At 37.5% G+C, this 26,550-nt stretch overlaps 1 protein-coding gene across 5 annotated transcripts in view; it reads right to left on the bottom strand.

Moving 5' to 3' along the window:
- Window positions 1-26,550, bottom strand: part of ARHGEF7 (Rho guanine nucleotide exchange factor 7) — a 321,655-nt gene that overhangs the window by 102,639 nt on the left and 192,466 nt on the right. For all 5 annotated transcript variants that reach the window (XM_036756507.1, XM_036756511.1, XM_036756508.1 and 2 more), the window contains 2 exons: window positions 20,231-20,325; window positions 19,869-19,964 (listed from right to left, as the gene is read on the bottom strand). In XM_036756507.1, the coding sequence (XP_036612402.1) occupies window positions 19,869-19,964; window positions 20,231-20,325 (191 nt within the window). The remainder of the gene's footprint in view (window positions 1-19,868; window positions 19,965-20,230; window positions 20,326-26,550) is intronic.

The following is a 26,550-nucleotide window of genomic DNA, read 5'->3' as shown; positions in this document are numbered from 1 at the left end:
TTGAGGAAATCTTCTAGTCACCCAGGCTCTCAACGTAGGTGTTATCCTGGCTTTCTCACTCTCAGCACTCCATGTCCCCATTATCAATTCTGTTGCCCCATCCCATAAAATTTACCCTCATAACATCTCTTGTAACATCTCTCTTCCTCTTCTCTGACTCTGTTACCCCAAACCTGGGCTATTCCAAGAGTTTTCACACCGGTCTTCCTGCCACAAGTCACTCCCCACTCTAACTCATTCTCCACTCAGCGCCCAGATTGATCTTCCTAAAGCACAGGTATGATCAAGTCATTTCTACTCAATAAAGTTCAACAGCTCCCTATAACCTCCAGGATGGAAGAGAATCCTCCGTTTGACATTCGAAGTCCTTTATAACCCAGCCCCAAGTACTTTTCGGTCTACCTACACCTTATCCTCTCATCCTCCCATATACTCTGCTATCTTGTGACAATGTTCTCTTTTGCTATTCTTCACATGGGACGCTCCATTATCCAACTCATGGCATTTTCACTGTCTCGTCCCCCCGGTGCCTAAAATTCTCTATCTTCTCTTCTCTGTCTCTTGGCCCTCATAGCTTCCTTCAAGCCCCGGCTGAAATCCCACCTTCTACAAAAAGCTTTTCCATAATTAAGTTAAAATAATTTTATGTGATATATATTAACAGAATAATAAAGATGAAAGGCTGGAATATATCATAGAAATAAACAGTCCACTCCTGTCCAAATCATTTCTAACATTCCAAGCAATAATCTAATTTTTATTTAAACATTTCCAGTAAGAAAGAATTCCTCACCACCCGCGTCCTAAGACCCCTTGTTCTTTTTCACATGAATCGCTTTCTAGCCGTGTCTCTTCTCCGTGCCTTCCTCTTCCCGTCACATTCATCATTTATTGTTTTGGAGAGAAGTATATAGGACTTTATATTTCTCCCCATCATGTTTCATGTTCCAGTTCTACAGAACTAGATTGCAGGGGGTAAGGGGAATAATTAAATAACAACAAAACAGAACGTCGCTATTGCCTTCTCCCCCAAAACACGTAACTCTCTTTTAAACTCACAACACCTAAACTAGAAAAACTTGCAGACGAATATCCGCGGCACTAGAAACGCTGAGGACATCGTCACCCTTCCTGTCACCCGTGTTAACAATTTCAGAGTCATCCTTGACTTTTCTCTCTCCCTCACTGGGGCCAGGGACTCCCAATGCATCCTGGGCCATCTCTAGTCCTCCTGGTGAATGCCAGGCCACTGGATTCCAGACGGCTCTGGAGGATAAAGTGAGGCTGGTGACCTTACACAGCCTTCCCTCACTCACATCAAAGCCAGCTGCGAGTCGTGTCGTCATTTCCCTGATGTCACGGTCCTCTTCGAGAATGAAGGACAAACACACAACAACCATAATCACAAATAAGCTCCAACTGAAAAAGACATAGCATAATCAAGGCAGGGGACAGCGGGTAAAGAGATACTTTTCACAAATACAGATAGGGGAAGAGTTCTTGTTTGGTCAAACGAGACAGAGAACATAAGGGATAAAATGGACAACTTTGATAACATAAAATTAAATAGTTTTTGCCCAAAATAAATTAAGTTATAATCAGCAGTGAATCAATGAACTACAAAAAATAATCACTGCAACAAATTTCTCTGATAAAGGTCTGATTGGTAGGATATATATGGAATAAATCAAAATATATAAGAACAACATTTATACCCCGATGGTCCAACCACATGAATAGGCAGTTCACAAATGAAGAAATGTAAGCTATCAACGACCATATAAAAATGCTCCAAATCATTAGTAATAAAATAAATGAAAATTAAAACAACTCTGACCTCCTATATCATATCCAACAGATTGGTAAGAAAACAAAAGGGAAAGTAGTAATTGTCAGAGGAGCTGTGAGAAGACAGGTATAATAACAAACTACTGGTGGAACCATGAATTCTGGTCTAGCCATTCTGGAAATCAGTTTATAATTAAATCTAGAGAGTTATCAAACTGTTCATACCCTGACTGCTTCTCAATATATACCCCTAAGAGATCAATGTAAGAGGGAAAGGACCCACATGTACAAAAATATTCAGATCATTGTTTGCTGTTACAAAAAAATAGAAACTGGGTGCCATCAGTTGAGGAATGGCTGGTCAAATTATGGCATATGAACAAAAGAGCCTGGACCTCAATGGTGGGAATGCTCTACCAATATAGGTCTGCACCTTCTCCACAACTTATAGTCTTAAAGAGTTGCCTAGAGAACTGAGAGGCTAGTGAGTGGCCCAAGATGACAAAGCCAGTATGTGTCAGAGGCAGGATTTTAATGCAGGTCACGTTGGATTCAAAGCCCAGGTTTCTATCATTACACAACAACGAAGCTTATATTAATGTAATGAAATATTTTGTGCCCTAGGAAAGAACAAAGAGAAGCAGCATGGCATAGTGGAGAGAGCTGGTCTTTTGTTTCACTATGCTTATTTATTAAAAAGGAGGGTTGTTTTCGTTTTTATTTTAGAGGGGAATTACAGGAATAAGGGAGTGGGCCTACTGAGAGTAATACAAAAATAAAGTGTCGTGGAAGCATTTAAAAGATACACAGAAGAAAAAAGAAGTTCAGAGAGACAGATAAGGAGAGCTTTGATATAACTTTGAATTTATTATTGGATATTTTGTAAGGTATACAAAACAGATTCCATATAAAAGCCTGTCCTTTGTACATAGAAATATTCATGTTTGATGGTGTTTGTCAAGTTTAGCATAACAAGAATAAAAGAAATAAAAAAAGAAATGCCATAATAACACATTCTTTAATACAGGATCTTATTCTACAAGCATTTGGTGACAAGAAAATGTTCTACTATAAATATTGTATCACCATCTTCCCTGTGAAGCAACAAACAATAATCAAAATGCTTACTTCCATGTTAAAGAGGAAACAAAAGAGGTACATAAAGAGTAAGCAGAAAGGGCTCTATACTCCACAGAAAAAAATTCCATAAAGATAGATTATTAGCTGAATCTTCCCCGAATCACAATTCAATCAGATATTTGGAATCAGATCCTGCTCTATATCTTGGTCCATTTAACCAAACCATCTCTAATGTGTTCCACACTTCTACAAGACCATAAAACTCTGGATAATGTCATAGATCAAGCTAGACAGAACGCTGAAGTTCATTAAGTCCAACACTACCATTTTATAGATAAGGAAATGGAGGCTCAGAAAAGTTACATGACTTTCCCAAACTTATACGGGCACCAAAGTACCAGAGCCAAAATGAGAACTCAAGCATTCTGACTCCAAGTCCACTACTCTCGTTATAATACAAAGCTGAAGACATGGTATACCTTGGGTATAATAGGAAATTGTTTCTTTCTTTGCAACTTTCAACCTACTTCACTTTGGTATCTTTCTCTGCAAGCTTCAGATTTTCTCTGCAAAGTTTTAGGTGTATATTTTTCCAGAAACAGTTCAGTTTTCTGGATTATTTTAACCATAAGCATCTTGGTCCAGACCCAAGGTTAATAAATTTTTCTCATTGTTCTTCAACTCTCAAACCATCATTCACTTGAACAACGAAAACATGAAACAAGGTTATCTGCATATTATTACATAGCTCATCTGGAATGACCTATCGATAGTTTCTTCCTTCTGTTGGTAAAGTTTATATTTTTATGATCAAAATTTTCCCTAGTGATACAGGAAGATTAACATACAACAGATGATTTTTAAAGAATCAGGGAACTGACTTTTTTTTAACTTTACTAGATTCCCCTAGAATTATTATTCTTCCTATTATCATACGGCAACAATGAATATATTCTCCATTGAAATAAGCATTTCACTGCTATCTCCTTTAGTGCCAAAAAAACAAAACTTATTATCTCTCTCCACATGGCAAAAAGCAATTAGCATGATCCAATATAATAAAGATGACTTCTATTTTCCTGCATTCTGAAGTTGACAACAGAATCTTTATATTTGGGGGTACAAAATGTAAAAAGTAATTATGAGAATTCAGAAAGCTTAACTCTCTCTCTCTCTCTCTCTCTCTCTCTCTCTCTCACACACACACACACACACACACACACACACACACACCCCTACACACACAGTACACAAATAAGTACTTCCAATATTCCAGATCTGAGCATATGGATTAATCTACAAAATGAGGAAACTGATTTTAGCCAGTCAACAGGCATTTATTAAGTGCTACTATGTGCCAGACACTGTGCTAAGCACAGAGTATATAGAGAGATGTGAAAAATTACAAATCATCTTTTAAAGACTGTCAAAAAATTCCGGAGGAGAGAAGTTTTCACATGCTGTAGTCCCAGAACTAAAAGCGTAGTTCCAAAGAGACAAAGTAAGTTGTCCAAAGTCAGATAAGTAATGACTAACAAAGCTAGACTTTGAACCATGGTCTTTCAACTCCAAATTCAATATTCTTCTCCAACTATATCATGCTGCTTGTTCCAAGCTGGTATTATCAAACATATAGTGTAACAAAATGTTAAATGTAGAACTATGAAATTGGCATTAAACAAGCATTTAAATAATAATAAGGCTGATCCATGTGCCCATCAGCTTTATTTATAACTATTTAACCTATTATCTTTCTCCCTTCATGGAAAAATGAACTTACAATAGCTTCATTATATCTTAGTTATCTGATAGCTTTGTGGCTAAAAAATCCAAAAGAGTCAGCTATATAATTATTATTCTTATATCTAATACGAGATAGGCTTCATACAATGCCTTTTTCAAAAAGTATATCCCATCAGCAAAGTAGCAATTTTATGGGCAGGTAATTCTAGAGAGCTTCTCCTAGGACCACCAGAGGGCAGTGCCAACTACTTCTAAAATCTCAAAGCAAATAAAAGTCTTTTTTAAGGAGTGAAAGAAAACCATCCCAGGAACAAAATACCGGTAGAGTCCATACCTGGGCCTATCTTCCTAATTTTTGCTATGTTAAAAGAACAAGGAGTTTCTCCACTACAACAGCAAAAAAACTCACGAAGGAAAGATCTCATCCCCTTTATATCTCTCTATCATGCTTGTTTCCTACTCAACCTAGCAACAAAAATTTTCTTGCCAACTCTCAGTTCCTAATGGTGACAACAGCTACTTTTGTACCCTCTCTTTTTACCCTGTAACAACTTCTACACTGGAAGAGACTTTTAGAGGAATTAAAAACAAGAATTCTAAAGATAAAAAGTGAAATACAATAAAACCAAGGTAATCCTGCTCATGATATACAAGTGAATGAGGAACTATTCTTTACTATTACACCAACTAACATAAACTGATATTGTGCTCTAGATAGGTGATGGAGGGAATAGAGAACAGCTTATCTGTGATAAATAGGTGTTAGACTTAAACCCAGAGACAATTTTTCATCACAACAGAAAATATAAACATACTTATTTATATGTTACATTTCCCACTAATCAGTAGATTAGAACTAAAATAAACTTTAGAAATAATTTCACCTGATCCCTGGATTTTTATGGACAAGTAAAACTGAGGCCAGAAAGATGAAGTCATACTACCAGCAGAATCAAGATTCAAAACTAGGTCTTCCATTTCCAATACTAGAATGTTTTGCACTGAACTAGGTTAAAGAAAAAAGAGAATTATGTAACTTCCTTCCTCTTTCCAGAGACCACTTATATCCAACTTACATCTTAGCTATATATTTAGGAGGGAGAGGAGGGAAATATTATGTTGTCAATGTTGGATAGTAACTCAAAGAGGAAACATAAAAATTATTACTAGTTAGGTGCCCCCAAAGCAATTCTCTAGGACTATAAGTTACAAAGGAGCTGCTTATCTGCATCAGGTAAGATTATAGATCCAGACCCACATCATGCTCCCCAAAATGTATGTGTATATGGGTTTCCACACAAAATCAACCCATAAAGCACCCACCATCACCAACATAAAACTTCCCCCATGCACCCAAGTCACCCTTTTAGAATTACCTCGCCTATTAAAACATGCCTCTTATTTTTTTTCTTTAGATACCATCCATATAAAACTGGTTTTGGTGTATGTATTTGTGTTTGTGTGTCTATTTACACAAGTATGTGTTGAGGCAGGAAGGCAGGTGACTGTGGGGATTTATCTCAGATCTCCTTGACCACCTGGCAAAGTTCTACCACTTACCCAAGCAAGACCTCTGAATACTTCTAAGTACCTCACATTATTCTTATGGAGAAAATGAAGAGATAAGACCTAAACAATGCAATTTTATGGCTTCAGAACTGCATGAAAGAACAGCAATACTCTATGATAATCAACTATGAATGACAGCTATTCTCAGCAATACAATGATGCAAGACAATTCCAAAGGACTCATGATGAAAAACTATCCTGCCTCCAGAGAAAGAACTGATGAAGCTTGAATGAAGATCGAAGCATACTATTTTTCATTTTCTTTATTTTTCTTTTCATTTGGGTCTGTGTCTTCTTTCAAACATGACTAACATGGTAATGTGTTGCATGACTGAACATTTATAAGCTATATCAAATTGCTTGCTGTCTCTGGGAGGAAGGGAGAGAGAAAATCTGGAACTGAAAATTTGTTTAAAATGAATGTTAAAATTTGTCTTTATATAAATAAAAGCACTTACTGATTGGCCAGACTCAAAGAGTAGTATTCAAAACTCAGGCTCATAGCCTAAACTGACAAAGAAATCTATATATTAGAAAACTGTTTTATTATTCTGACCTTTGAAAATATAATTCAGAAATTAGCAAAGATCCATTTGTAAAACTGTTTACAAATATGTTAGTTCATTAGAATAAGAAAAAAATCAAACCATCAACTGAATAATACTAGGATCAACTACCCAAAAGTTAAAATATACAATATAGAATGCAACTTCAGAATTTCAAACAGAACACTTTCCATGATTGCTGAAATTATTTATGGAGAATAGGATGGTGGGCATACTCTAAAGAGAGTCTCCAATAAAATGATGCTTGGGTCCCATCTGGGCACCAATAGCATAAATGTTTAGCAGGCCCAGAAAATAATACTTGCCAACTACAGACATCTGGCTTTGCTCCGTACCAATGTTCTATTTTCCATTCACTCCATAATCAATCCCATCCTTTGCTTATCTTCTCCATGCCCCTACAAAATACCCAAATTTTCCTAATCAAGAGGGAAATAAGGTTAAAAAAAAAAGATATAATCTTTGGAGTTTTTTGTTTTTTTTTTTCTGCAGTAGCCCACAGACACAAGTGGGGTAGGTGGGTACGTGATTGCTCTGCTAAAGTGAGAACAACTGATTTAAAACATACCTTTTAAAGTAACAAAAACATCCAACTGTTCTACATATAAACTTATTCTTTATTGACATAACTAGCTAGAGAAGTGGTTTATGGTGGGATAATGATGGCTTCCACCGGGGAAACTGAGACCAACAGCAAGATGTAATTACGCCCTAGGCAAACCTCAAACACTTAGCATTTGGGTTCAGTTTGGAGAACTTTTAGTTCAGCTTGATCTACCCTTCGCTACGTTCCTATAATCGACAGCAAACTCTAGGAGAACAGGCTTTTTTGACCAAAGTCAGTGTTTTTCCTTAGAATCCCAGCCACCGTTACCACAGAAGCAACCTCTGGTAGTTTTCTGCTACTTCCTGAATCAGAAACCATAAATGGTGATAGTTCTTTCAAGGATTTCAGAACCTCGAGAAAGAGATGTTTTTGTCAACTGTATTTTTAATGTTTCTTCTACCTCTCTTATTTGACTTCTAAAATCCTTCTTGAGCTCTTCCAAGAAGGCTTTTGGGGCTTGAGACCAGTTCATATTCCACTTTGAGGTTTTGGTTGTGGGTATATTGACCATGTTGTCCTCTCCTGGATTTGTGTTTTGATCTTCCCTGTCACCAAGATATTTCTCTATTCTTTTTCTTTGATTCTTCTTGCTCATGTTTGCCTTTTTTTTCCTGGCTTTTGAATCTGATCTCTGCTTCTTGGGCCCAGAGGGCACTGTCCCAGACTTCTTGTGCTGGGGACTAGGGGCCTGGTCACTGGTTTTCTGTGCTGGGACCTCAGGCATTGGCAGCTGGATATTGTAGAGGTCTGGTAGTTTACCTGGTGCTGAGTTGGAGCTGGTGCTGGCGGTGGCTGGTGTGTGTCTGGTGTTGGTGCTTGCCTGCTCCACCACCCTTGGGCTCAGAACCTCCCGCTGGTTTGCTGAGGTGGGGATTGCTGCTGGCTTGCTGAGATGCTTCCCATCCAGTACTGGTCCCCTTCAACCACAGCAAGAGGGACCTTTCCCATTAATTCCCCTAGCCTCCCGAGCTAAAAGACTGCTGTACCTGTCTTTCTGCTGGCTCCACTAATCCAGGGTTTTTCTTGGAGCAATATTCTCTGGGTTTTCAAAGTCTATAAGGGAGGGTAAGAGCAACTTACTGCTTACTCCAACAAGTGGGTTACCGGCAAGAAAGAGATATACTTTGAGGCGCACCCTGAAATGGTCCCCATAGCAGGGATATTCTCTTACCTGAGATCCTTTAGTCCAGATAGTCACTATGCCTCAAGTTACAGCTTCTATAAATACCTAAGGAGCTTCAATAATCTTTTTCAAACTCATCTACCAGTTCCATTCATTCAGACAAAACTTATTAAGTAGCTACTTTGCATTAGTATTAAATTCTACTTATGGGCATTACTGGCTGAGATACAAAAGAACTTTAAAAAACAGATCTGTCCACGTGGAAACTTCTGACTCCATGAGATATCAAGGAATAACAAAATAAAGTCAAAGATGGCAAAAAAAAAAATTAGAACATGTGAAATCTCTCCCAGGAAAAGCAAATGACCTGGAAAACAGATAGGGGAGAGAGAACTTAAAGATCAGTGGACTACAGCTGAAACCCATGAACTAAAAAAGAGCCTTGGACATAATTTCAAATTATAAAGGAAAGCTGCCCAGATATTTTAGAACCTCAGGACAAAATACAAATTGAAAGAATTTACCAGCCACTTCCCTGAAAGAAGTTCTAACACGAAAACTCCAAAGAACAATGTAGCCAAAATCCAAAAATACTGTAAGCAGTCATAAAAAAAAAAAAGAATTCATATACTGAGGAACCACAATCAGGATCACACAATATTTAGCAGCCTCCACTATAAAAAATGGAGGATTTGGAATATGACATTCTGGAAGGCAAAAGATCTAGGACTATAGCCAAGGATGATAATCCATCTGGCAAAACTGAGCATAATCCTACAAGCAGTTGGGTTGGTGGGGGGTGGACACTGAATGAAACAGAAGTCTTTCAAGCATTGCTCATTAAAGACCAGAGCTGAATAGAAAATTTGACTTTCAAACACAGGACTCAAGAGAAGCATAAAAAGGTAAACATAAGGAAGAAACCATAAACTGTTTATATTCTTATATGGGGAGAGGATACATGTAACCCCTCAGAACTTTATAATCACTAGGGCTCTTAGAGGGAGTCTAATGAGATATATGGCCGTCCGGGCATGATGCTATTATTTGGGGGTAATCTCAAAAAAAGTGAAGGGTAGAAAAGAAGAATGTAGTGGGAGTAGGATGGGGTGAGAATGGGGAAAATTATCTCACACAAATAGGGTGTGCAAAGAAGAGGGAAGAAGAAACAAAATGGGGGGGATGATGGAGGGGAGGGCTGATGGGGGTGGAGGTAGTCAAAAACAAACACTTTCGAAAGGGGACAGGATCAAGGGAGAAAATTCAATAAAGGGGGATGGGTTGGGAAGGAGCAAAATAAAGTTAGTCTTTCACAACATGAGTATTGTGGAAGGGTTATACATAATGATACACATGTGGCCTATGTTGAATTGCTTGACTTTTTAGGGAGGGTGGGTGGGAAGGGAAGAGGGGAGAGAATTTGGAACTCAAAGTTTTAAAAACAGATGTTCAAAAACAAACAAAAAATGTTTTTGCATGCAAGTAGAAAATAAGATACACAGACAATGAGGAGTAGAAATTTATCTTGCCCTACAAGAAAGGAAGGGAAAAAGGGATGGGAGGGGAGTGGGGTGACAGAGGGGAGCGCTGACTGGGGAACAGGGCAACCAGAATATACGCCATCTTGGAGTGGGGGGGAGGGTAGAAATGGGGAGAAAATTTGTAATTCAAACTCTTGTGAAAATCAAGGCTGAAAAATAAATATGTTAAATAAATTAAAAAAAATAAAAATAAAAAAAAATAAATGGGGTGTGCAAAGAAGAGTTTATGTAACGAAGGGAGAAGTGGCAAGGGAAAAGATAACACTTAAACCTCACTTTCATTTGAAGTAGTTCAAGGAAGGAAGAATACAGAGAAGCACAGACACAGATACAGAGATATATACACATACACAGAGACACACACAGAGTTGGGTACAGAAATTCACCTTAACAGGGAAGTAGGAGAGAAAGGGCTCAAGAGAAAGAGGGAGTGGGTGATAAGAGGGAGGGCAGATTAAAGGAGGCAGTGGTCAGAAGCAAAATAGATTCTTAAGGAGGCAACACAGTAAAAAAGAGGATAAAATAAGAAAACAGGATGGAAGGAAATACATAACAAATGTTAATGAGATGAACTTACCTATAAAACAAAAGAGAATAGCAGAATGGATTAGAAATCAAAATCCAAATATATGTTGTTTAGAAGACTTAAAACAAAAATATACACATATTAAAATAACAGACTAGAGTAGAATCTACTGTGCTCCATCTTAAGTACAAAAGGCAGACGTGGTCATTATGATCACAGACAAAGCAAAAGCAAAAACTCATCTGGAAAACTACATTTGGCTAAAAGGTACCATAGACAATAAATTATTATCAGTTCTGAATATATGAACCAAATATCATCGCATTCAAATTCTAAAAGGAAAAGGTAAATGAGTCATAGGTCAAAAAAGACACTAATACTAATAGTGGGACTCAAGTTGTCCCTTTCAGACCTAGGTAAATCGAACCATAAAATAAACAAGAAAGAAGTTAAGAAGGTAAACAGAATTTTAGAAAAGTGATATATGATTTGGTTCAAAACCAAATAAACAGATAGGATCATGGGAGGTAAAATGGGTAATTTTGATTACATTAAATTAAAAGGTCTTTGCACAAACAAAACTTATGCAGCCAAAATTAAGAAAGCAAAAAATAGGGGGGACACTTTGTAGCAAGTTTCTCTGATAAAGGTATTATTTCTCAAATACATAGGGAACTGAGCCAAATATATAAAAAATAAGAACCATTCTCCTATTGATAAATGATCAAAGGAAAGCAGGGTTGGGACATGAACTCAAGTATTATAACTCTAATGTCGATGCTCTTTCCTGAGCAAGATCTAGTTTTTAGATTAGGCATGGGCCTTGGCTGGCTGAGGTACATGCTTAGCTCTATCCCTGGACCTAAAGCAAGACTGCTAAGGGAGATAATAAGTTCAATTGTGTTAAAACCAGTGATTCAACTCAACAGACAACATTAAAGGTCTAAGATACTATTGTATGCACTGGAGACACTAAGATAAAAATGAAACAGTCTCCACAACTTAAGTATTCAAAACTCTTGAGTATAGGCTAGTTACAGTGTCTCAATACAACAAAAGGTAGACAGACCACAGTAATAATTCTTGCTCAGCTCTACTAAAGCTCACTTATACAACAATAAGATCATTCATTCCGACTTCCAAGGTGCAAGCTGATATACATTAAAGTCTTAGGGAATATGAAGTCAAAAAGCTTAGATTCAAATTTCAGTTTTACTACTTATTACATTCAGTTCTGCTATAATACTTATTTTTAAAATGTGAATTTGTTTCAACTTTATTGATAAATTAGGAAAAAATCTGAGTATAACATGAATTTTAGGTTTACTGAAGTGAGATTTCATCATTTAGAAACAGAAAATCGCACCTCACTGAACTGAGCATATAACTTACACATGCAGAAGCGTCAAACGTCTACCAGCCACCTTGGTTCACTGGGCACTGATTTTATCCTGAAAGTTGGATGACACCACTTTACAATAACTCACAAGCTGCAATTTTTCCTGCACCCACTTCCACAAGCAAACTTCCTATCTTTTTCAAGGTAAAGTGCTATATGTATTATCTACCTTCTTGTGCCCTGGGAGCTGTAGGCAGAGGAGGGCTAACGAAAACCCATTCAAACCAACCACCACCGCCAACAAAAACTGTCACCGCCACCTTCCATCCCACCCCCAATTCCTTAGAGTTGCTGCCCATTGAGACTGCCCTCTCTCTGGCAACCAATTTCTCCAGCCTGGAGCCCCATGGGAACCAGGGCAAAAGCCCAGCAGCAGTCCAACATCATTGACACTGCCACTATTTATTGTAGTGTTTATGTATTCCTTAATCATTCAGTAGGTATAAAAACTGTGCTATCGTTTTCATTAGGTTCCTTTTTTTATGTGTCACTGACAAAGTTTTGAGTGTTACGTCCCTAAACCTCATTTTCCCTGTAGCTCTGTAGGTTGTATTTCACAATTTGCATAGCGAGGCAATTTTTAGGAATGTGTGTCACGTTATAGCAGTACTGTCAGCACTTAGATGACCCAAGCAAAGCAGTTCACCTCTGAATTTCAGTTTCCCCTGTAAAATATCTCTGTGGATTTCACCTGTAAAATAAGAGCCTGGAACTAAAAGTGATCTAAGACTTCTTCCCCTCAAGTTCCAAAATGATCCTGATATATTTCTTTCTCAGTGCTCTTGTCTGTACAGGGCCCTAAGTTCGGAATATCTTACTCCAATCTCTGCCTGTTGATAAAGTTCTTTAATAATGACTTCAAATGCCATTTCCTCTCCATGAAAGCCTTCTCTGATTTTTCCCAGCCCATCGAGGAAAAGAATCACTCTTCTAAACTCTCAATACACTATTGTATGTCTCTTATGTATTCAATATCTTACTTGGCACTAAATTACATTTATTTAATTTCATAGCTTCTCTCCCCTATTTACTCCTTGTGGGCAGGGATAATGCCTTATTATCTTTGTGATCTCCCATTCCACCTAGCAAAGTATAAGAGCATAATAAGTGCTGAACAAAAAAAAAATGATGGTTAATGAGAATGGTTCTGAGAAAAAAAAAGATCAACCAATAACAGGACACAGGTTCACTCATTACAATAAACCATAATCCACTGAAACAATGCAAATTACCCTTAGGTTTTTATTTGAATGGATTTTAATGTTCACTCTACTTTAAACCTAGAACAGACCTCCCTATGGCAAAAACATGGTGTTCCAAGTATTTTTTTTTAAGTTAGAGGGAGGGAAGACACCATGAAGTAGCTGGAATTTGACTGTAACAATACTACAGATCTACTACTTATAAATGATCCCATGGAAAACGTTTATAAGAAAGCCAGGGCTTTTTTTTTTCCCTGGACACAGTCCCCTCAGCACCAAAAGGGTTGAAAAGTGGGAATAGGGGCTGTAAAGCAGGGAGGAAATCCTCAGAGGGGCAGCAATGCAGTTCCTCGGTAGTAAAGAGGAATAAGAAAGATGGAAAAAGAGTTCCTATCATGGAAGATAGCAGGCGGTATCCTTTTCATGTAAGAAACAAATTAGGGAACTTTCTATAATATATACCCATAATCATATTTTGAATAATAATATTCCTATATTCAGATGCACAGTAAGAGAGCAGAATTGTATGTTAAGTACCTGTCACCTACAAACTCATCACACCATTACATAAAAAGCATCATTTGCCTAAAAAAAATGCTAGTGGTACAAAAAAAATTTAAAAGCCAAAAACCTAAGATCAAAGTTCTCAAGCGCCCAACTCTCTAACACTACAGGATAAAAACACTCCAAGTAATCATAATGACAAACTATTTACTAGGGGGCAAGTCACCTAATTTCTCTAACCCCCAGTTTCCTCCTTTGCAGGAAAAAAAAAGAGAGAGAAAGAGAGAGAGAGCAATGTAAAAAGGTAAAACAAGCATGGGCCTTGAAGATCAGAGATCTGGGCTCAAATCCTACCTTGTGGACTATCTATGTGACCTTGCATAAGTCACTTTCCTCACTTGGCCTTGGTTTTCTCTGCAAAATGAGAGATTAGCTGGATAGCCTGAGTACCCTTTTGGTTCTTAACCTGTATACCACTGTTCTGAGTAAAAGCAATTTGTAAACCTTGTCGCTTTATAAATGTGATATTCAATACTATTAGATAACACTATTAGAGTCAGAGAATGTTGGAAGACAGCCAGGTTCTGGTGTTAGAAAGAAATTTTATGTCCTCACTGTTTAAAGTCTGCCAACCACTTACTGCCTGCTACTGCATGCCATTTTCACTTTTCTATTTACCTGATAAGGGGAGAAGAGAAATCCTTCAGGATCTCAAAGTGCTAGCCTCACATCATGCCAGGTAAGAAATGCTCTCGGGACAACTGAAGACAAAACTTTTTGAGGCAAAAAAAATCCAAGGATTTTTAAAAGAAGAAGCGTTTGGTAAACCAGTAGGGCAAAAAATTACCCTCAAAGTAAAAAAGCAGCTCAACAAAAGAAATCAAAGCCTGATTAAATGGAGAGCTTTTCTTGCCAAGTAAATGCAAACATCACTATCAAAAGCATTTACTAAGAATCTGGCCATCTACGTGGTGCTGAATAAAATGAGCCAGATGGGTCAGACCTCAATGAGTTTACATAAGACAAAAAATACTGATACACATAATAACACACTGAGGCCATATACCAGTTATGCTAATGTTCACAGTGAGAGAATAAGGAGAAATTACTCAGCGGTAATGATTAATAAGAGATGGTTTCACAGAAAAGCTGAGCCACCTCAGCTTTTGTCTGCAGTTCTGACATCTCTGACACTATTTAAAGAGTTAAGTATTTAAGGCACTAACCCAAAGTGGCTATTTATTTCTCCCTAACGTTGGCCCGGTTGCTTAGGCCTAGTGAATAGGGGAGTCTCTGTTTTGATTAGTATGGCAGGAGAAGTAGTGTGGGCTTTCTTTGGGCATGGACAATTCATGACATTCTACCACTCCACAATTACCAGTGTCTAATATTGTTTTTAATAATAAAGCAAAATAAGTTCATGCATAAGTATAGACTTGTACCTTGTACAAGTGCCTAATGACGGACAAGTTAGGCCTGGAATTGAACAGGAGTTGATCCGGCTGGATGACATTTGGAAACAAAACACTGCTTTCAATCATTCCAAGCTGCTTACTGTCACAGAAATCTATCTCTTAATACTGTATATTCTCCCATTTGTCCATCAGTCAGTGAATAAACGCTACAATCTCTTAAGATTCAAATTTTCATGTGACCCAAAAGATATTGGAAAGACATATATTAGAGAAATGTAGGCTGCAGGATTCACTAAGGATGGCCTGGCATGTGAGAACTGGCATAAAAGGCATCATCAAAGATATATATGACTCACAAAGGAAGTGGGGCAGTAAAGCAACTAGTGAAGAGAAAGAAACATCGCAAGCAAAGTCTGGATATTCACAAAATAGCAACTTCAGAGACCCTGACACCACAGCCTTTATCTTCACCTTAGAGGAAGACTACTCAAACCCCCGGTACTATGTTCAGGCCACCACTGCAGGGATCCTGTAAATCCAGAACCTCCTATAGGGTGCACAATTCATTTCAAATTTAGGTGGTAAGAATTCATAATTAGGTACAAAGGAGATCCTTTAAGACGAGAGGAGCTGAAAAGGGATACGATGAAATTCAATAAATTTCACAAGGAGCCAGATTTAGGCTCAATATGAGGAAGATCTTTCTGACAATGGATCAGCAGCCTCGAAAAGCAATGGCTTATTTCCCTGTCATCAGAAATGTTTTCCACTAGACAACACTGACTTTTTGTCAGGGATGGTACTGACATACGTGAAAAGAAGGGAAGTAGAACAAAATGACCTTTGAATGTGCTTTCTGAGTAAGATTCTAGATAGTACTGTGTATCGGAGAGAAGTCAGGGTACCTAAGGTAACTGTAAATTCAGTGTGATTTGGGGCAACTCAGGGGGATGGGGGATAAGGGGAGGAAAGAAGGGAAGAAGGGCCAGAAACACATATGTAATACAGTGATTTGTAAACATCCATGAAGTAGAGACTATTGTTTAAAAGCCAAATAATAAGGAATCAGGAAAAAGCTTCCTCAGGGAAATAAGAGTTGAAACAAAGAAAGGAAAGGAAGGATGCATTTGTCAAATGGGAAAGAGTTCTGTAATACTTGGAACAGTGAGAACATGTGTTTAGAAGCAGGAGGGAAATTTTATAACATTACGGAACAGCAAGAATAGAAAGTTGGTTGAAAACAGTTATAGATAGTAAAACATAACATAAGACAGAGTGGAATTAGCTGATGAGCAGTTCTAAAACTTACTGTTAAAAAAATATATTAGGAGATGGAAATTTCAGTAAAGAAACAGAGCAAAATGAGAAGAAAGAGCTATCATTAAAATAGAAAGGAAGGGGAAAAAGCAAAGGTATTTCCATTATTACTACAAAAGAAGTTTCCTGAGAAGAGAAACATGTCTTCTAAACTCCACTTTATCAATGAGTAACCAGAGTTTCCATACCTTGTAAAATTCAGTAACTTACCTAAGTTACATCAAAACCTGGAAAAATATCAGTACTAAATTCCAGTTCTCATGAAAAACAACCCAACACTCCATTCACTAGACCATATTATTAAACATCAGGGAGGAAATGAAAGATGTCTGCTATCATCATGTGAAGAGATAGGCCTTTTGTAAAGAATTAAAACTATGGCAAAGGAAACCTATTCACCAGGGCGAGAGGCTGAGTGATATTCAGCTACTCTATTCAATAGCATATCAATATGCCACATTACTCAGGCTGAGAAAGCTACAAGAAGAAAACTGATTTAAATTTCTGGTTGGAGGCCAGTGTTTAGTCATTCTGGCACACTACTTCTTTCCACTATATGTTCTAATACAAAGTGCTTTGATGTTTGGGAACCTTAAAGCCTGCCAAAAATTAAAGTGATAAACCTATTTTCAGTCTAGTAAGCTGTTAATCGATTTATAGAGCTGACATTCTAGCCAATACAACACAGCAAGCTGACATAAATCAAGGGGCCAGGGCAAGCTCCTCTCCATCTACAAGAATTCAGAAGAAGCAAATCTAAGCAAACTGGAATGAAATCAGACTTCAGAGATCAGTGAGATAAAAAGGAAAAGAGCAAGTCAAGTCAAGCCGACTAGTGTTTATTTAGTTCTTACTGTGTGGCAGGCACTGTGCTAAGAACTGGAGATACAAAGAAACGCCAAAAAACTAGTCCCAACCTCAAGGAGGTAACAGCCTAATGGAGAAGGCAACATGAAAAAAGCTATATACAAACAAAATGTATACAGGATAAATTGACAGTAATCTCAGAAGGAAGGAACTAAGATTAAGGAGGACTGGGGATAGGCTTCTTACAGAAGGTAGGACTTTAGTAGACACTTGAAGGAAGCCAGGGAACCTAGGAGGCAGAGAAGAGGAGGGAGAGCATTCCAGGCATTGGGAACAGCTAGTAAAAAATACCAGTTAGGAGATAAGAGTGTCATGTGAGAGGAACACCCAAGGCCAATGTCACTGGATCTCAGAGTACATAGATGGGTGTAAAGTGTAAGAAGACTGAAAAGGTAGAAAGGGGCCAGGTTATGAAGGGCTCTAAAAATGCCCAACAGAGAATTTTAGATTTGGTCCCGAAACAGGGAATTTATTAAGTGGTGGTAGAGGTCAGGAATAGTGGAGAAGGGAAAGTGATATGGTCAGAGTTGCATTTTAGGAAGATCAGTCTTACAGTTAAGTAGAAGATGGAATGGAAGCGGGAGAGACTTGAAATGAAGAGAGCAAACACCAGACTACTGCAATAATCCAGGCATGAAGAAACATGGACCTGTAGCAGAATGGGTACAGAGGAGAGAAGGGGGCATATATGAGAGAAGTTATGAAGGTGGAATGGACAGGACTTGGTAACTGATTTGATATGGAAGGTGAGGAGTTGAGGAAGACACGGAGGTTATGAGCCTAGAAGACTGGGAGGATAGTGGTACTATAGAGAGTAATTGGGAAGTTAGGAATAGAAGAAGAATTGGGGAGAAAAATAATGAGTTCACGTTGGATGGGCTGAGCTTAAGAGTCCTATGGGGCATTCAGTTCCAAACGTCTAAAAGACAACTGAAGACATGAGACTGGCAGTCAAGACAGAGATTAGGGGTGGACAAGAAAATCTGAGAGCCACCTGCACAGAGATGATAACTGAAACCATGGGAGCTGATGAGATCACCAAGTGAAATAGTATAATAAGAGAAGAGAATAAGGCCTGGATCAGAGCCCTGGAGGACCCCTGAAGTCAACACATAGTTCCATTTGAAAAACATGAGCATTTAAAAGGAAAACAAAAACAAGTCTCACTTCTCCTTATGTTTTATATTTATATGACTAATGTTTAAATATATTATTTATAGGACTAAGCCTGCCACAACGTGTTTACTTCTCAAAAAATAGAGGACAAGGCTCTAATTTAAACACTTCAAAAACACAAACACTAGAAAGAGCATAGCAGGTGCCCAATAAATCGTTGTTACTGTAATTGCTGTCAATGAACAGTCACAGAAAGCATATTAGTCATGTAAAGAACTGGTTGCCCAATCATCCATGGAGAGTAAAACATTCCCTGAGAGAGTTTCAATGCAAGACCTTAAGGGCTTAGCACCAATACATACCCTGACATACAATCCAGAACAAATTCAAGATCTGTCAATATGTCCCAAGTTCTATCCAGAAATGGCCTCATTCAAAACTTGCAAGAAATGATGTCAAGTAAAGAAAGTAGACACTAGAAAACAATACAGTGATTAAAATTACAAACAATAAAATGCTGCCAAACTCAGACCACAATTTCCAATTGTGGCCCTAAAGAAGAAGAAACATACTTCCTTTCTCTTGGGAGAAGACACGGGAGACAAAAAAAAGTATGGAATGATGATTGTATTGTCAAAGGAGAAGGTTTTGCCTAAATTTATTTGTTATAAGAGGGGTTTTAATAAGGAAGAGGGATATATTGGAAAATGACTGCAGTATTTTTTAAAAGACACAAGTAAAAGTTATGGAGAGGGGAGGAGAAAAAGAAGGTACAGAGAGAAAATATTTCCGTCCTTGGGAATACAAGATGGCTACAGAAAACAAAGGACTATTTTGAAAAGACAGTGATGGAAAAGTGCTGGGTAACTTGTCACAATCTATTTCCAAACCTACATCAGAATACCATGGGTCAAGTGTCCCATGGAATAACTAATGCACAGATTACGTTTTTCTGAAGGACACTGGGTAACTGCCCTGAACATATGTGGAACTGTGATGAACAACTACCAAGGCATCTCTTTTGGCTTCAAGAAGTTACATAACAAAGATGTTGTAACGAAAACATTCAAGACAAGTAGGAAATGCCAAAATTGTTATCATTCAGCTCTACTTCCTTCAACAAGGAGAGAGACTTTGGTGCCTAATACTTTTTTCTAAGCTTAAAAGTACTTTTAAAAAGCTACTTCCCACATGCTCTACAATGAATCAAATGATCACTTCTTTTCTTTAGCTTCTAATAAGTGCCCCAGGTATGAAAGCACAAGTACAATGAGCCAAGATTTTTGTGAAATGAAGAGAAGAACATCTTAGCCATTTAAAGTAGGAGGGAAATTAGGTCATCTAAACACAACTTTTACTATAGACACCAAACTATCCTGGAAATTCAAAACCACATAAGTTTTAATATGTAGAAATCTGAATCTTGACACGGTCTTAACTACACAATCTCTTAAAATACTAGGGGAACCAAAAGGAAACTTATAATTTTAAAGCATGCTACTTACTTGGTGCATTCTTCTAAAGACTGTACAAGCATTTGCTGGAAAGAACTTATTTCTTCTAGATTTCCCATTAAATATAAAATATTTGTTGAGTTTAACCTGGAGGCAAGAAAAATACAAGTAAAAATGTGTAAGCAATTTTACAAACATGCCTCCTCCCCATCCAAAACCCACAAAATTCTTCTTTTATTTTTAAAGCATGCTTTAATCCAAGAGTAAAATCCTTCACTGCCATTTTTTATTATCAACTTTCCAGCAAAGGATGAGAGAAGGTAGTAGTAAATAAGGGGACAGAAAGTAGTACAGCATTATTTAAGTATTAAAGATCCCTTCTAATAATAAGAAGAATTAATAATCTAACTTACTTTTCACTGGACTGTAATGGTCGCAGGTAAGTTGAAAGAATAGTCTGTAGTTCTTTAGAATATTCATTTTCTGTTTCTAAAATATTCTGTAGCACCTACAATAAATGATGAATAACTATTAGCTAACTTTCAAAGGATAATACTGCACAAGAATTACACGCTTCGGGAAAAATTACAATATTACTATTGTCAAGTCTTATCTTAGGCCTTTACAGAAGTGCTTGAGATCATTACTACATCTGTGCTCCTCGGCTCTGAATCTACTAATCCTTCAGATCTATGTGAGGAAATATAGCTAATGTTTATTCAAATTATCCCACCCCATCTTGCCAAATGCATTACTGAGTAAACAGTAACAAAAAAGCAAAGATCTCTAAAGTGCGAGCAAAAAGAATATATACCAGGTAGCATTAATCACTGTGTCTAATAAAACTAATCATATAGGAACGAGACATACAACTACAAGATACTACTCTAACCACATTCCAATTCAATTCAACAAACATTCATTATGTCTTTGAAATATATAAAAAGTTAATATGCCATACTAACATATTTTCAGTAGAGCAGTGAATTAGTAAAACCATTCTGGAAAACAATTTGTAATTATGTAAAGTGGCTAAAACAGTCCTTCCCTTTCACCCAGACATTCCACCAAGTACACACCCCAAGGAGATCTCTGACAAAAATAAAGGTTCCATATACATCAAGTTATTTATAGCAGCACTTTTTGTAACAACAATCAATTATCAAGCATTTATTATTTGGCCAGTGCTATGCAAAGTTCTAGGGAGACAAAGAAAAGCAAAGAACAGTCTCTGTTCTCAAGAAGCTCAGTCTAATGAAGGAGATGATATGCAAACAATTTATGTACAAACAAGGTATGAGAATAAATTGGAGATAATGAAGATAATCAATAGAGGGAAGGCATCAGTATTAAGAGATTAGGAAAAGCTTCTTAGAGAAGGTAGGATTTTAGTTGGGACTCGAAGAAAAAAAGAGGCCAAGGAAGGAGAAGGGCCATGCACAAGAGACACAGTCAAGGATGAGATAGTTGAGGAATATATCTGAGTGATATGAGATGAAGAACAAAGCAAAAATCTCTGTGAATGGCCTCAATTTTTTCAGTGAAATATGAGGCAAGGCTCTCGGCTGAGAGGATAAGAGAGGGGTAGCCATGGAAGGTTTGAGGAAGGATGGAAATGTTTGAAAAAAGTACATGGTGAGTACAGCATCTAATCAATTAGGGAGGTGCAACAGGATTTATCTTGCCACAGTGAGGACTCAATTGAATTTTTTTCAGTTGAATATAAATTTGTAGTAGTCTTAGTCAACAGAGTTTCATGATTGTTTTTGTCCAGTTTTGTTGGGTGGGAGTGATCCAAGATTGAAGCTCAGAAAGACAAAACTGGCAATAAGATAAAGAGGCAAAGGACTTCAGTGAAGAGAACAGTGTAGAATTAAACTGCCTTACCAAACAATCAAGATAGAGAAAAGAGATAGAGAAATTATGGGCAGTGCAGGAGTGATAGCCTGGGCAAGAACTAAGGGATAAAGGGATTGGAGATCACAGAAAGGAGGAACAGGGGTAGGATACACAAGATAGAGGGAAAGATGAAATGACAACAAATTGTGATCAGATAAATGGAATTTCAGAGTTCATGAGTATGAAAGAGGAATATTTTGTTGCTCAGGTGGAGGAACAGGTCATGGAAAAGGAATAAACTGAGGAACTAGGAGGTTAGGATGTTTGAGGGCATATCAATGTGCATGCTGAAATCTCCAAATATGAGGAAAGGAGTTGCAAAAGAGAAAGACGGTGAGGTGCAGGTGCTAAACTTGCTGAGAAATAGAGAATGTCTTGGAGGTCTTGTAGATAATAGCTATCAGAACCTTGACTGGGTGATAAATATGGACTGAGTGAACCTCAAAGGAGGAGAAGTTACAGACTGATGGTAGTAAAGGGAGAGCTTGTAAGTAGCAATGAGGAACAAGGAGGAGCTTTCCTTTTAGGTAAAAACCAAACTTCTCTGTTTGACATCTAAACTACTTCACAGGCATTCCAGTGTTCTCACACACTACCTCCCTCCACACATTCTGTGATATAGCCATACTGACCTATTTGCTACTGTGTTCATGTGGCCCCTTCTCTTTTCTCAAGTCTTTGCACTAGCTGCCCTGATGCCTGGAATGCACGGCTCTACTCTGGCTACCAGATTTTCTGGTTTCCTTCAAGATTCAGTTTAAGTACCACTTTTTCCATGAAGCCACCACCACATCCCCCCAGTTGCTACCAAATTCCCTCCTAAAACTACCTTACATTTATTTTGTATATGTTATACGTGTACTTGTGTGTACTTGTACATGGTGTCTCCCTCATCAGAACAGAACTTCTTTGAAGTTGTAAAGCTAGCTATTGCTTTTGGTATCCTTTTGTATCTCTTTGTATCCCTAGTGTTTAATAAAAGTTTACGAATTGACTGATTCAGTAATAATAATGTGAACTTCCCATCCTAGGCTCCAGGACAGTATAGCAGAAAGAATAACTTAACCACAAGTCAAAGAGATCTTGGGTTAGTTCTACTTCTAGTTCTACTTCTGTTTTACTTGACTATTCAAATTTGTTATCAAAATTTTGTTTTTTCTTCTTGCTCCTCCCAGTGGGAGGAGGGAGGTGGGAAGGAAAGAGTGAAACAAATAATTTTTTTTAAAGTGACTATCTCTCTGAATGTCAATGTCTTATTAGAGTTAAGGCCCCTTTCAGTTCTAACAGTATGTAATTCTACAATCTTTCCACTATAATATCAGGTGCTAATCTAATCACCCAGAAAAGATTTCATACACAGATGTTCACTTTTCTAAACACTCACGAGATCTTCACGTTTAAATGCATGTGAAGAAAAATGCATTACTTTATTAATATATAAAGGATATCAATGCCCTGTGATTATCAAATGCACATTAATAAATATTGCCTGGGTTATACAATTCACTATTGTTTTTGAGCAGACAGTACAGTTATTCCAGTCATTCATGATTAAATGCAAACCTGATTAAATATCTATCATGCTGCACTACTGAAAAAGGAGAATGTGGGGTTCCTTTTGCTGGTGACACTGAACTCCAGTGTATTTCGTGAATGGTTCTATTCATTTAAAGGTAGATAGGGGAAGCAAGGTAGGGGAGGAGGGACCATGTATGAAGCTGTCAAGATTTGTTCATTTATTTGTTGAAAGTCTGGTAAGATCATACAACGTCTTCCTTCTGAGAAATGCACATAAATGTCACACTACAATATTAGTTCTTACGTGGGGGACAGAAACCACAGCCTAACAGTGCATTAATTCTCTGAGTAGAGAGAAACTGTGAGCTAGGCAATTTATTTTCTTTCAAAATACAAAGTGGAAAAGTTAGTCAAGCATAACAGTATCTTGAAAAGGAGTTAATGTCTCAATTAGAAATTGGCACACATTTTAAAAGTCTTTTTTCTAACGTTAAAATAGAGATACATAAGATGAACTAGTTTCTTAACTACAGATATTAGATGAACATACAAATAATACTAACTGGTTATGGAAAAACTACTACCAGAAATTTTTCCCAAAAAAAGCCAATTTAATTTTAAAAATTACTTTTTTCTTCACTGTATCATATGCAATGACAACACGACTAGCTTTTAACACCAGTTTTAAAAGGCAAAACTTTGTGTGAACGGTAAGAATAGTACACAAAAGGTAAACAGTTCCCATAAGAATGTGTTGTAAACACAATAACCTTCCACCTGCCCCCCCAGAAAAATATACTATCTTCCTTGAAATAATTAAGTCTTAAGTCTAGTCAGTTGCTAGCCATAAGCATTATTCTAAAATAATTGTTACAGTCAAGTTACTCTAGTTTTCTTATCCAAATAGAGAGAAGACATGGCTTTAAAAAAAAAAGCAATGAAGTACTTGCTGAGTCTTGTGTACAAATCCTTCTCCATCCTTCTACACTTCAGCAAGAGAAGCAGATTTCTGTCTCTAACCTCATTACTATGTTTGGGTGCTCTAATAATCACCTTTCTCCCCTTTTCTGCTTTCAGCATGTTCCGGCTGCTGCAGGACCCCATGAGACATCACTTGAAGATTCACTTCCAGTTACATCATAGTACGCTACTGATAAAGACTGGGGACCAAAGAAAGTATGTCCTGAGATGGCAGCCTTTAAAAATCCATGACTGTGATGAATGAAACAGAAAACTGAGCTCATCCAGTACAAGCTTTCCCTGAGTCAGGAGGTGTGGAAAATCAAACCTAGTTAACAACAGTGTCACACAGAGAGCTCAATCAATTCCTTAAGACAATTCCTAAATTGTCAACCATAAAAGGCTTCATTAACCTACACGGTATCATTCACCTAGCAGCCAAACAGAAACTTAGGTCTTTATTACTTTGAGGAGGCCCCAGCATAGGGCATTTTACAAAGTCCCAGAAAGTCCCAGTATAGTATCACTCTAAGGCATGGCTCAAAAAAATTTGCTTTAGCTCTAGAAGTCAGGCTTCAAAATGAGGAGTCAGATAAATTTTTCAGCTTTCAAGGAAAGGAAAGCAAAAGGGGACACATTGGATCATGCATGAAGATACAAGTTCCCAGTCCTAGGTAAAGAGCCAAAGTAAAATTACCAAAGTTTTACAAAAGGGTTTAAAAGATCCTATGGAGCAGCTCAAAGGAGGAACTTGCACTACAATCCCACAGCCTATTTAGGACAAGTATGTTAAAACTGTATCTTGTTCTGATCCCCCTGACCCAATTCCCTCCCTCTATCCCCCTACACACCCTTCTAGTTAGTATAGTAAATTTATAAGTAGCCAGTATAAAGTAACAGATTAAAAAGGGGAACCTACAAGTCACATATAGACTGTCCCATAAATTAAGGGAGCATAACAATTGCAAACTATCTCATAAATAAAGGGACCACAAGAACCACTGGAAACTGTCTCACAAATTAACGAAAGCCACATCCTAGGATTATGTGTTAAATTAAGGGAAGCTGGCTAGGCCTAACTGCCCTTGGTCTGTAAACCTCAGATAAGCTCTAGACATGCAGTACAGACCAGCAAACACCAGCAGAACACCAGCAAAGCATTATTATAATAAATTAACATTAGGTATTCCTGATAACTTTGAGATGATATGGCTATGTTCATGAACTAACCTTAAGGTAGAAGGCAAGAATTAGTCTGTCCTCTACCATCAAAACCCTATAAGAATGAAACCCTAACTCTTGCCCCCACGCACTCCTACATCAGCCACAAGTCCACTTTGCCCCAGTGCTCCCAATTCTGATCCACAGTTATATGATTCTTCTACATGTTGCCTAACTCCCACTGTCTGCATCATTTGCCACCATACTCTCTGTGCCTTATTAACGTGTTGTTGAAGCATGATTCCCCATTTGTTGCCATTGGTGAGTGTCCAAAAAAACCAGATATGCCAGCCACACCTCAACCCAAAGGGATCCCCTGATGGCCTGTTCTCTTGGTAATAAACTGGGAGCACCAGGACTAAGACTACACATTATTCATAGTCTATCCTACTCCTAAATAAGGAAATCACTTATGGATAGATAAACCTCATGTCACCTTTTTTTCTTCCCTTTCCTGGGTCACACAGTATATCAATTAATAATTCCTTAAATTAATTGGCAGTTCAACAAGTAAACCTTGCTACCAGTGACCTTTTTCGAGGATCTAACCATTTTTTTCCTACCCCTTAAGAGTGTCTACAGGGTACAGTCAAGTACAATTTGGCAGAGAAGTCTGTACAGCCCCAAAGTGGACCTCCATTGTTATTCACATCAAATGACATAGTCCAAAGCTAGATTTCTTTTCAATACATAAGTGAAAAGGAAGTATACTTTTATATTCTGGGGAAGGACTGAGGCAAAACTGCTAAATACAAAAAGTATTTGTCATATGTATTTTTTAACATATTACTTAACATTTAACTGACTATTCAACAAAAACTGCTGGGAAAACTGAAAATTTGACAGAAACTAGGTAAAAGATGAAAATCGCATACCATACAGCAAAATAAATTCCAAATAGACATATGACCTAGTTATAAAAGGTCAAAACAAATCAGAGGAGCAAAGATAAATAACCTTTCAGAAATATAGATGGGGAAGAATTCAGGACCAAACAATAGAAAGAGAATCTAGATGATAAAATGGATAATTTTGATTACATAAAATGAAAAAAGCTTTAATGCACATGCAAAAATCAATGCAGTTAACATTAGAAGGCAAACAGTCTCCAGGTTGGTGAGAGACTTGCAGTACG

The sequence above is a fragment of the Trichosurus vulpecula genome, chromosome 4, assembly GCF_011100635.1.
Source record: "Trichosurus vulpecula isolate mTriVul1 chromosome 4, mTriVul1.pri, whole genome shotgun sequence".
Taxonomy (NCBI): domain Eukaryota; kingdom Metazoa; phylum Chordata; class Mammalia; order Diprotodontia; family Phalangeridae; genus Trichosurus; species Trichosurus vulpecula.
This window is presented reverse-complemented; position numbering and strand designations above follow the sequence as displayed.